Source organism: Balaenoptera acutorostrata, chromosome 3 (genome assembly GCF_949987535.1).
Source record: "Balaenoptera acutorostrata chromosome 3, mBalAcu1.1, whole genome shotgun sequence".
Classification (NCBI taxonomy): Eukaryota; Metazoa; Chordata; class Mammalia; order Artiodactyla; family Balaenopteridae; genus Balaenoptera; species Balaenoptera acutorostrata.
This window is the reverse complement of record NC_080066.1, coordinates 16,727,717-16,740,186: the sequence shown is the minus strand read 5'-3', so window position 1 is coordinate 16,740,186 and position 12,470 is coordinate 16,727,717. Positions and strand designations below refer to the sequence as shown.

Below are 12,470 nucleotides of genomic sequence, written 5' to 3'. Positions count from 1 at the left end.
AGTTAAGGGATACATAAAACAAAAAGATGATGTCAAAAACAGTAATCATGGGGGAAAGGAAGTAAAAATACAGGGTTGTTAAAATTCATTTAAAATTAAGAAATCAGAAATTGAAAATAATCATATATATATTGAGAGATTCCTATATATAAATCTCATGGTAACCTCAAACCAAAAACCTATTATAGACACACACACAAAAAGAGAAAAGAATTCAAACATGACACTAAAGATTGTCGTCAAATCACAAAAGAACAAAAGAAGAAAGGGGAAAAAAGACCTACAAAACCAAATCCAAAACAATTAACAAAATGGCAATAAGAACATATTAATCAATAATCGCACTAAATGTAAACAGAATAAATGCCCCAATCAAAAGACACAGAGTGACTGAATGGACACAAAAACTATATATATATATATATATATATATATATATATATATATATATATATATACACATATATATATATATATATACATATATATATACATATATATATATACACACACACACACACACACACACACACACACACACACACACACATATATGGTGCCTACAAGAGACTCACTTCAGATCTAAGACATACAACAGACTGAAAGTGAGGGGATGTAAAAAGGTATTCCATGTAAAATGGAAAGCAAAAGAAAGCTGGGGTAACAATACTTATATCAAAAATAAATAGACTTAGAGATTATAACAAGAAGCAAAGAAGGGTATTAAATAATGATAAAGGGATCAATTCAAGAAGATAAAACAATTGTAAATATATATGCACCCAACACAGGAGCACCTAAATACATAAAGCAAATATTAATAAACATAAAGAGAGAAATTGGCAGTAACACAATAACAGTAGGGGACTTTAACATCCCCCTCACATCAATGGACAGATGATCCAGACAGAAAATCAATACGGAAACACTGACTTAATATTACACATTAGACCACCACTACATTAGACCACATGGACTTGTTTCTACTCCCTCATGCTGCAGCATGAGTCCCAATAAAGCCTTGCCTCAATTTCTTGTCTGACCTCATCAATTTCTATTCATTAAAGAGTCCAAGGACCCTGGTCAGCAACAGTATCTCACAGAAAGGAGCCTGTACACTCGTCTGGAGCCCCAGTTTTTTGACTGCTGCCCAGGACACCTCCAGTTTGCCCAGTTCTGGGGGCCAGCAGGGCTTACACTTGCAGTCACATGGGACTGTACATATTTGCATCCTTTAAAAGCTATTAGCGGAGGGTCTCACTTCAAATCAGCCTGAATCTAGGAATGAGATTTCCCCTCTAAGACACTGACTGGTCTAGGAACACCCTCAATGACTGAGAATTATTACAACTAAAATAGGCTGCTTGGACAACAACAAAGGTTTGAGAGACAACCCAGACCTAAGGCAGGGTTGAATGACAAGGTCACCTTACACAAGGCCAACCAAACAAAAATAACATTCAGAGATACAAACCACTACATATAAAATAGATAAGCAACAAGGATACACTGTATAGTACAGGGAAATATAGCCATTGTTTTGTAATAACTTTAAATGGATTATGATCTATAAAAATATTAAATCACTATGTTGTACATCTGAAACTAATACAATACTGTAAATCAACTATACTTCAATTTTAAATAGACAGAAAAAACATTAATGAAACAGTGATAAGTAATACCTGAGAAAGAGTTCAAAGTAATGGTCATAATAATATGCTCACCAAACTAAGGAGAATGGAACACAGTAAGAACTTGAACAAAGAGAAAGAAAATGTAAGAAAAATCCAAGAAAAATCCAAACAGAAGTCATAGAGCTAACATCTCTAATTATTAGAGAAAGGTAATCAAAACTACAATGAGGTACCACCTCACACTGGTCAGAATGGCCATCATTAAAAATATCTACAAATAACAAATTCTGGAGAGGGTGTGGAGAAAAGGGAACCCTCCTACACTGTTGGTGGGAATGTATACTGGTGCAGCCACTATGGAAAACAGTATGGAGGTTCCTCAAAAAACTAAGAATAGAGTTGCCATGTGATCCAGCAATAACACTCCTGGGTGTATATCTGGACAAAATTATAATTCAAAGAGATACATGCACCCCTATGTTCATAGCAGCACTATTCACAATAGCCAAGACATGGAAACAACCTAAATGTCCATCGACAGCTGAATGGATAAAGAAGATGTGGTACATATATACAATGGAATATTACTCAGCCATAAAAAAGAATGAAATAATGCCATTTGCAACAACATGGATGGACCTAGAGATTATCACACTAAGTGAAGTCAGAAAGAGAAAGACATACCATATGATATCACTTATATGTGGAATCTAAAATGTGACACAAATGAACTTACCTACAAAACAGAAACAGACTCACAGACACAGAAAACAAACTTATGGTTACCAGAGGGGAAAGAGGGTAGGGGAGGGATAAATTATACAGAATGGATAAACCACAAGGTCCTAATTTATAGCCCAGGGAACTATATTCAATATCCTGTGATAAAGTATAATGGAAAAGAATATGAAAAAGAATGTATGTGCGTGTGTGTGCGTGTATATATATATATATATATATATATATATATATATATACACGCACACACACGTATAACTGAATCACTGTGCTGTACAGCAGAAATTAACAAAACATTGTAAATCAACTACAGTAAGTCCCTTACATATGAACCTTCAAATTGCGAACTTTCAAAGATGTGAACATGCGTTTGCATGTCCAATCACGTAAGTTAGCTCACATGTCTGGTGTACACTGTCATGTGTGTGCATCCTCTACAAGTGGTTGTGCTTTTGTGTACTTTACTGTACAGTACTATATAGAGTACAGTAGTACAGTATCTTTATTTCAAGCCCAGGATGTCCGGAAGCAAGTGTAAAAGCAGTGGTGATGTAGCTGGTACTGCTAAGAAGCACCAAGCGATAATAATGGAAACAAAAGTGAAAATAATTGAGAGAGTGGAGTGACAAGAAGAAGTAACTGAAGAACTGAAGAGATTCACAATGCAGGAAATGGCAAGGGGATTTTCTTTATTTGAGGAAGCAATGTTAGTTTTTGAGGCACAGGACCTGAATGTAGAACAGTACACACGAAGGTTGCAGCAGCCATTCAGAATGCAATCCAGAGCTACCATGTCATCTATGATGAGAAAAAAGGAGCTACTAACCAGACATCACTGGAACGTTTTTTCAAGAGGGTAGGTAGACTTGAATCCAGCAAGGAATCAGAATCTGTGTCATCAACGTCAGGTGTGAGTGAAATTGCAGCTTGCCCTCCTTTTCCTATTTCTGATGATCCTTCAGCTCTACCATCTCCCACCTCCACTCCCTCCTCCAGTCTATAACTCTTCTTGCCTGTTCATTTGATGCCAGCTGTTGTACTGTTCTACTGTACTTTTCAAGGCACTGTACTATAAGATTAAAAATGTTTATTTTTTGTGTTTGTTTTTTATGTATTATCTGTGTGAAAAGTATTATAAACCTATTACAGTACAGTACTATATAGACAATTGTGTTAGTTGGGTACCTAGGCTAACGTTCCTGGACTTATACCAACAAATTGGACTCATGAACATGCTTTTGGAACAGAACTCGTTCGTATGTAAGGGACTTTCTGTATACTTCAATAAAATAAATTTTAAAAAATAAAAATTAAAAAAAAGAAGCCAGAGAGCTAAAGAATACAATAACTTAACTGAAAAATACATTAGAGGGGTTCAAGAGCAGACTAGATGAAGCAGCAGAAAGGATAAGAGAACTCAGACAGGGCACAGGAACCCACCTAATCAGAGCAGCAAAAATTAAAAAAAATTTTTTAAGTGAAGATAGCTTAAGGGACTAACAGGACAACATCAAGTGGACTAACAGTCACATTATAGGATACCCAGAAGAAGGAGAGAGAAAAAGCAGAAAGCTGTTTTGAGGAAATAATGGGTACAAAACTTCCCTAAGCTGGGGAAAGAAACAGACATCCAGATCCAGGAAGGCCAGAGAATTCAAAATAAACTGGACTCAAAGAGATCCACACCAGGACACGTTATAGTTAAAATGTGAAAAGTTAAGGACAAAGAGATAATTTTAAAAACAGCAAGCAAGAAAATAAAAGCAACGGGGCACCTCCATTAAACAGTCAGCATATGGACTTCCCTGGCAGTCCAGTGGTTAAGACTCCACTCCGTGCTTCCACTGCAGGGGGCACGGATTCGATCCCTGGTCAGGGAACTAAGATCCCACATGCTGCATGGTGTGGCCAAAAAATTAAAACAAAAGAAAAAGAAAAAAAAGGAGTCAGCATATTTTTCAGCAGAAACATCACAGGCCAGAATAGAGTGTTGTGATATACTCCAAGTGCTGAAAGAAAAAGATTCCCATCCAATACTCTACCTGGCAACATCTTTGTTCAGAATTGAAATAGAGATAAAGAGTTTTCCAGACAAGCAAAAGCCAAAGGAGCTCATCACCACTAAACAACACTAACAAGAAACGTTAAGTGATTTCTTTTTAGAAAGGTGCTAAATAGTAACAAGAAAACATGTGAAAGTGTAAATCTTACTGGCAAAGGTAAATATATAGTAAACATAGTGAATGAATCATTTATAAAGTTAGTGTGAAAGTCAGAAGTCAAAAGCAGTAAAAATACCTGCAACCACAATAATTAGTTAAGAAATACACAAGACAAAAAGATGTATAATGTGACATCCAAAACATGAAACATGGCAAGGGGAGAGTAAAAATGTAGCGCTTTAGAATGTATTTAAACTGAAGTTGTTATCAACTTAAAATAGACTGTTATAAATATAACTTGTTACATGAAAGCCTCAAGGTAACCACCATTCAAGAACTTATAGTAGATACACAAAAGATGATAAGACATGAATCTAAGCATACCACTAAAGAAAGCAAACCACAAAGGAAGAGAGAAAGAGAAATAAGACACAGATGGTGAAGGAATGGGAAAAGGATATTCCATGCAAGTGGAAACCAAAAGAAAGCTAGAGTAGCTATACTTCTATCAGACAAAATTTGAAACAGAAACCATAACAAGAGACAAAGAAGGGTATTACATAATGATAAAGGGGTCAATCCAACAAGAGGATATAATATTATGCATGCAATATAGGAGCAACAAATATATAAACCAACTATTAATTGACCTAAAGGGAGAAATATATAGCAATACAATAATAGTAGGGGAGTTTAATACCCCACTTACATCAACGAATAGATCATCCAAACTGAAAATCAATAAGAAAACATTGTCTTTAAATGACATATTAGATCAGATTAACTTAACAGATATATATAGAACATTCCATTCAAAAGAAACAGGATACAGATTCTTCTCAAGTGCACACAGAACATTCTCCAGGATACATTACATGTTAGGCCACAAAACAAGTTTTAACAAATTTAGGATTAGAGTAAAATCATATTAAGTATCTTTTCCAACCACAATATTACGAAAATAGAAATAAATTACAAGAAGAAAACTGGAAAATTTACAAATATGTGAAGATTAAACAACATGCTACTGAACAACCAATGGGTCAAGAAAGAAATCAAAACCAAAATTAAAATAGTACCTTGAGACAAAAGAAAATGGATATACAACATACTGAAATACAGGGGATGCAATGAAAGCAGTTTTAAGAGGAAAGTTCATAGTAATAAATGCCTAACTCACAAATAAGAAAAATTTCAAATAAATAACATAAATTTACACTCTGAGGAAAAGAAGAGCAAAGCCCAAGTTTCGTAGAAGAAAGGAAATAACAAAGATCACATTGGAAATAAATGAAATGGAGTCTAAAGAAATGACCAAAAAATAATCAATAAAACCAAGAGCTGGTTCTTTGAAAAGATAAACAAAAATGACAATTAGCTAGACTCACAAAGAAAAAAAGATAAAAGGCTCAAATAAATAAAATCAGAAATAAAAGAGGAAACATGACAACTGATATCACAGAGATACAAAGGATCCAAAGGGACTGCTATGACAATTATACACCAATAGTATGGACAATCAAGAATAAATTCATAAACTCCTACAATATACAACCTTCTAAGACTGAATCATGAAGAAAGAAAAATTGAACAGACTGATTACTACTATTAAGGATAATGAATCCATAATTTTATTTATTATCTCTGGAAATTGGCATTGTCAGAGATATTTATTCTTTTCTTGTTATTTTCTGAATATTTTAAATGTTCTACAGAGAGTACATGCTGTTACAATAAATACATACAAGTAACAGTATAAAAAAGAAAATAGCCTTGTGGGTTCTTGCTACTACTAAGTTTAACCTCACATTCAGTATGTTTATAAAGCTAATGATCATTTTCCCTGGAACCTATCAGATTTTCCAGTGTTTGTTCACAGTGATTTCTTCAAATCCAGATACTTTTACTGAAAGCAGAGAAACTGTCTACAGTAAAGATGCAGGAATAAAGATGCAGACATAGAGGATGGACTTGAGGACACAGGGAGGGGGAAAGGTAAGCTGAGACGAAGTGAGAGAGTGGCATGGACATATATACACTACCAAATGTAAAACAGATAGCTAGTGGGAAGCAGCCGCATAGCATAGGGAGATCAGCTCGGTTCTTTGTGTCCACCTAGAGGGGTGGGATAGGGAGGGTGGGAGGGAGATGCAAGAGGGAGGAGATATTGGGACATATGTACACATATATAGTTGATTCACTTTGTTATACAGCAGAAATTAACACACCAGTGTAAAGCATTATACTCCAATAAAGATGTTTAAGAAAATAAATAAATAAATAAAACTCCTTACAAACAAAAGTCCAGGACCAGGACACTTCCCTGATGAATTCCATCAAATATCCACAGAAGAATTAATACCAATCTTTCTCAAACTCGTCCAAACAATAGAAGGGGAGGGAATATTTCCAAACTCGTTTTACAAGACCAGCATTACTCTGATACCAAAACCAGACAAGGTCACCACAAAAGAAGAAAATTACAGACAAACATCCCTTAATAACATAGATGCAAAAATCCTCAACAAAATGTTAGCAAACTGATACAACAATCTATTAAAGGGATCATACATCACGAGCAAGAGGGATTTCTACCACGGCTGCAGAAATGGTTCAATATCTACAAATCAATCAATGTGATATACCACATTAACAAAATGAAGAATAAATGTTGTATGATCATCTCAATAGCTGTAAAAGAAAACAACATTTCACAAAATCCAACATTTATTTATGACAAAAGCTCTCAACAAAGTGAGTATAGAGGAAACGTACTCAACAATAAATAGGCCATGTATAACAAACCCACAGATAATGTAATACTCAAAGATGAAAAGCTGAAAGCAATTCCTCTAAAATCAGGAAGAAGAAAAGGATGCCCACTCCTGCCACTTTTATCAAACATATTATTGGAAGTCCTAGCCACAGCAATTTGGCAAAATAATAATAATAATAATAAAAGGCATCTACATTGGAAAGGAGAAAATAAATCTGTCACTATTTGCAGACGACATGATAGAGAAAACCCTAAAGACTACCAAAAAACTATTAGAACTATAAATAAAGTTGCAGGATGCAAAACTGATTAACAAAAATCTACTGCATTCCTATACAATAAAAATGAAGTATCCAAAAGAGAACTTAAGAAAACAATGCCACTTACAATTGCATCAAAAAGAATAAAATAGCTATGAATAAATTTAACAAAGGAGGTGAAAGACCTGTACACTGAAAACCATATGTCCTTGATGGCACAAGACACAAATAAGAGGAACGATATTCCATGCTCATGGATTGGAAGAATTAATATTGTTAAAATGTCCATAATACTGAAAACAATCATCAGGTTCGAGGCATTCCTTATCAAATTTCAAATGGCATATTCACAGAAATAGAACCAACGATCCTAAAATTTGTATGGAACCACAAAAGACCCTGAATAGTCAAAGCTATCTTGAGAAAGAAGAACAAAGCTGGAGGCATCATGTGCCCTGACTTCAAATGATATTACAAAGCTATGGAAATCAAAACAGTATGATATGGGGGGAAAAACAGACATCGATCAATGGAACAGAGTAGAGAGCCCAGAAATAAACTCATGCATATATGGTCAATCAATTTTTGATGAAGGAGCCAAGAATATACAATGGAGAAAGGACAGTCTCTTTGATAAATGGTGTTGGGAAACTGGAAAACCACATGCAAAGAATGAAACTGGACCACTTTCTTACACCATACACAAAAATTAACTCCAAACGAATTAAAGACTTGAATGTAAGACATGAAACTATAGAACTTCTAAAAAGAAACATAGACAATAAGTTCCTTGACATAGGTCTTATTGAATTTGGGGGTTTGACACCAAAAGCAAGGCATCAAAAGCAAAAATAAACAAGTGGAACTACATCAAACTAAAAAGCTTCTGCAGAACAAAGGAAACCATCAACATAATGAAATGGCAACCTATTAAATGGGAGAAAATATTTGAAAATCATATATCTAATAAAGGGTTAATATCCAAAATACATAAAGAACTCATAAAACTCAATTGCAAAAAAAAAAATAGTATCAATCTGAGTAAAAAATGAGCAGATGATCTGAATAGACATTTTTCCAAAGAAGACATACATATGGCCAATAGGTACATGAAAAGATGCTCAAAATCACTAATCATCAGGGAAATGCAAATCCGAACCACAATGAGACATCACCTCACACCTGTCAGAATTGCTATTGGCATAAAGACAAGAAATAACAAAGTGTTGGTGAGAATAGGTAAAAGGAAACCCTTGTGCACTGTTGGTGGGAATGTAAATTGGTGCAGCCACTATGGAAAAGAGTATGGAGGTTCCTCAGAAAAACTAAAAATACAACTACCAGATGATCCAGGAAGTATTCACTTCTGGATATTTTTCCAAAGTAAACGACAACACTAACTGGAGAAGATATATGCAGTCCCATGTTTACTGCAGCATTATTTACATTAGCCAAGTTATGGGAACAGCCTATGTGTCCACTGTTGGGTGAACAGATAAAGAAAATATTATATATATATATATATACATACATAAGCATGTGCACGCACGTGCACACACACACACACAGTAAAATATTATTCAGCCATGAAAAACAATGAAACCTTGCCATTTGTGACAACATGGATGGACCCTGAGAGGATTATGCTAAGTCAAATAAGTCAGACAGGGAAAGACAAATACAATATGATCTCACTTACATGTGGAATCTAACACAAAATAAAACAAAAACTAAGCGCATAGATACAGAGAACAGATTGGTAGTTGCCAGAGGCAGGAACTGGGGGCGGGGGGGTGGGCAAAATGGGTGAAGGGAGTCAAAAGGTACAAACTTCCACTTATAAAATAAACAAGTCTAGGGGATGTAATGTACAGCATAGTGATGATGGTTAATACTGCACTGCATATTTGAAAGTTGCTAACAGAGTAAATGTGAAAAGTTCTCATTACAAGAAAAAAAGTTCTGTAATTATGTATAGTGATAGATGTTACCTAGACTTGTGGTGATCCAGTTACAATATATATAAATACTGAATCATCATATTGTATACCTGAAAATAATATAATGTATGTCAATTATACCTCAATAAAAAATGTTTAAAGATAAAACATTATTTTATATCTGACAAGTCTGTATTGGATCAACTGTCCTGAACAAAAAAGGAAATATCTGGATTACCAAAAACCCACAAAAATCAATACACAGTTAATTTATAGATTCAAATTCCAGATAATAATGAACTGACATAACCAAAAGGCAAAAGGCAAAATTCCAAGCAAAAGATAGTGCATAGAAAATTTTTTAAAATAATATACAAATGAAGTAAATAATAATATAAAAGGTTAACTTTCTTACAACACTTATTACTGTTTTGGTTATTTCCTTACCTGTGGATGTTTAATTTTATCATTTTTTTTTTGTCCACCTGAATCTGCCACTAGTGTTTTTCTTGTGTCTTTCTCCAATGGTATATATTTTGAATCTTCACCTTTAACTTCTATTTTATCAATACCCATTTCTGTTGTCTTGGTCTTTCCCTCACTTTTAAGTAACTCCATTTCTTGATTTTGGAAATAGCCAAGTTGCTCCTTAGCTCTTTCAGCTTCCTGTTTTTAAAAAAGTAACTTTGTCAAGCATTATTTCTATGACATTTTCCTGCCAACATGACAACTTTCAGGAATCTTCATATATTCATGCCCATACTGGTTCTTAATTTTATTTTTACAGAGTTAGAGGAAACTAAGTTAAACCACTGGTATAATCCATAGTTTAACAGATCCAAGTTAAAATTAAAAACTATGAAGAAACCTCTTCTACTTAAAGGGCTATTTTTATACGCCAAGAGGTTCTACTGGCCACTGTTTTTTAAGGCTCTAATTATAATACAGGCACAATAAAAGTTAATAAAATGCATACATTATACATAGAATGTACCCAAGATAATTAAGATCTGTAATGTCAAATAATAAAAGAAAATGTGAAAAGTAATTTATTTCTTCTACAATAAATTTTTTAATGTCACTTGTAATATTAACAAGTTATTTGTGTGAAAGAAAGAAAAAAGTTCACAGTCTCACCACAAACAGAAAGCTCACTGTTAACATGTTGATATATACTCTTTTTAAGTATTTCTAATTATAGCTAGTGCATATGTGTATATGTATTTTTAAACTTTTATCTAGATTGGATCATACTATACATAGAGGCATAATATGCTCTTTTCATTAAATAATGTCATAAGGTATGTTTTCATGATGATAAATATACATCCAAATCAGAGTAGCTAACAGAAGTACATTTTAATAATATACCTTAATTAATTTAGCAAATTTCTTATCAATGGACATATTGGTAATTTAAAAAAATTTGCTATTAAAATTTTTCTATTCTACATACTTGTACAAAATATCTGTACATGTTTTTCTTTTTTACAATAAATTTTTAGAAGTGGAATGGTTCACTGTAAAGACTATGTCTTTCCAAGACTTTTGTTATGTATTTTCTTCCAGAAAAGTATCAATCCATACTGACAATAGAAGTATGTGAAAGACAGCTCATTGCAGCACAAATCCACAAATATTGGATATTTCTGTTCATTAAATTTTTAACAAAATGGTAGGTAAAAAATATGTATCCCTCTGCTATTTTAAAATGCATTTATTTGATAACTAGTAAGGATGAATATATTTGTATGCATTTATTGGCCATGTGTGTTTCTCAATTATGACTTGCCTATTTGTGTCCTCTGTCTATTTAGGAGGAAGAATATCCATATTTCCTGTATATTTGTAAAAGATCTTGATATGAAACATTTTGTAAAGATTTTCCATTTATCTTTATATCTCATGAATTTTTTAACCATAAAAAGTTTTATTTTATATATAGCCAAATATATTAACATATTCCTTTATGGTATAACGCTTAGGAAGCCTTGTTCTAGCCAAGACATGTAATTGTTACTCAGTGTTTCTTCCAATATATTAATAGTTCAGTTAGTACTTTTGGATCTCAAACCAATCTGCAACTTATTTTAGTGTATTACATTAACTAGAAACCCAACAATGTTTTCACAGTAGTTTACTTTTGTGACTATTTTATCCTTCTATGAAAAAATTTTAATAACTAAAACTATAAACTATAAAATTACTACATTCATTTGAATCTGTTTCTGGACTTTTCATTCAGTACCAAATCCAGAACCACACTGCTTTAGTTATTGTGTTTTTATATTTTATATTGATTTTTGGATGAGCAAATCCTCCTTAATTGTTCCTCTGTGAAATCACCAGTTTCTTATTTCAATATATCCTATAATAATTATGCTAATTTCAAAAAAACCCATTTGTATCTAGAAATAAATTGCTTTAAGTTTGTATATCAATTTTCTTTCTAGCTTACTGTTTGGAAAGAATACATACTAAATTTTATTAATATATTTCCATTGCATAAAATGAGAATACTTTAAACCCGGCAAAATAATACAATATATAGACCTATTAGTTTACAAAGTTAAAATTATTCATTTAAAAAGTTGTTTATAGATATTTTCTTCCCTTGTTAACAATTTCAAGGGAACATGATATCTTTTTACCTGTAAAGCTTGTTTCAGTTGTTCCCGAAGAACTCTGTTCTCAATTTTCAGAGCATGTGTTACTTTCTAGGATGTAATATGGGGGGAAAGTATTCATTTAGTATTTTTGTTTTTATTAATTTATTGTCATAATTATTACCTTTCTAAAGTGCATAGATAGCCAAGATGATGATTTGAGCATAAACATTTACTGCACACTTCTCAGGGAGAATGGTGGAACTTCTGTAGCTATAGCTTCCTATTGATTTTCCATAGGAAAAGTGACTTTGAGTCTACGAAATTATAACTACAGTAAACATTTCATTA

General features: G+C 33.1%; 1 protein-coding gene across 1 annotated transcript in view; it reads right to left on the bottom strand.

Annotated features, from left to right (window-relative positions):
• CCDC7 (coiled-coil domain containing 7) overlaps positions 1 to 12,470 on the bottom strand; it is a 327,643-nt gene that overhangs the window by 213,280 nt on the left and 101,893 nt on the right. Inside the window, exons 15-16 of the mRNA XM_057544500.1 lie at positions 12,165 to 12,230; positions 9,961 to 10,179 (exon numbers count right to left, since the gene is read on the bottom strand). Of these exons, the coding sequence (XP_057400483.1) occupies positions 9,961 to 10,179; positions 12,165 to 12,230 (285 nt within the window). The remainder of the gene's footprint in view (positions 1 to 9,960; positions 10,180 to 12,164; positions 12,231 to 12,470) is intronic.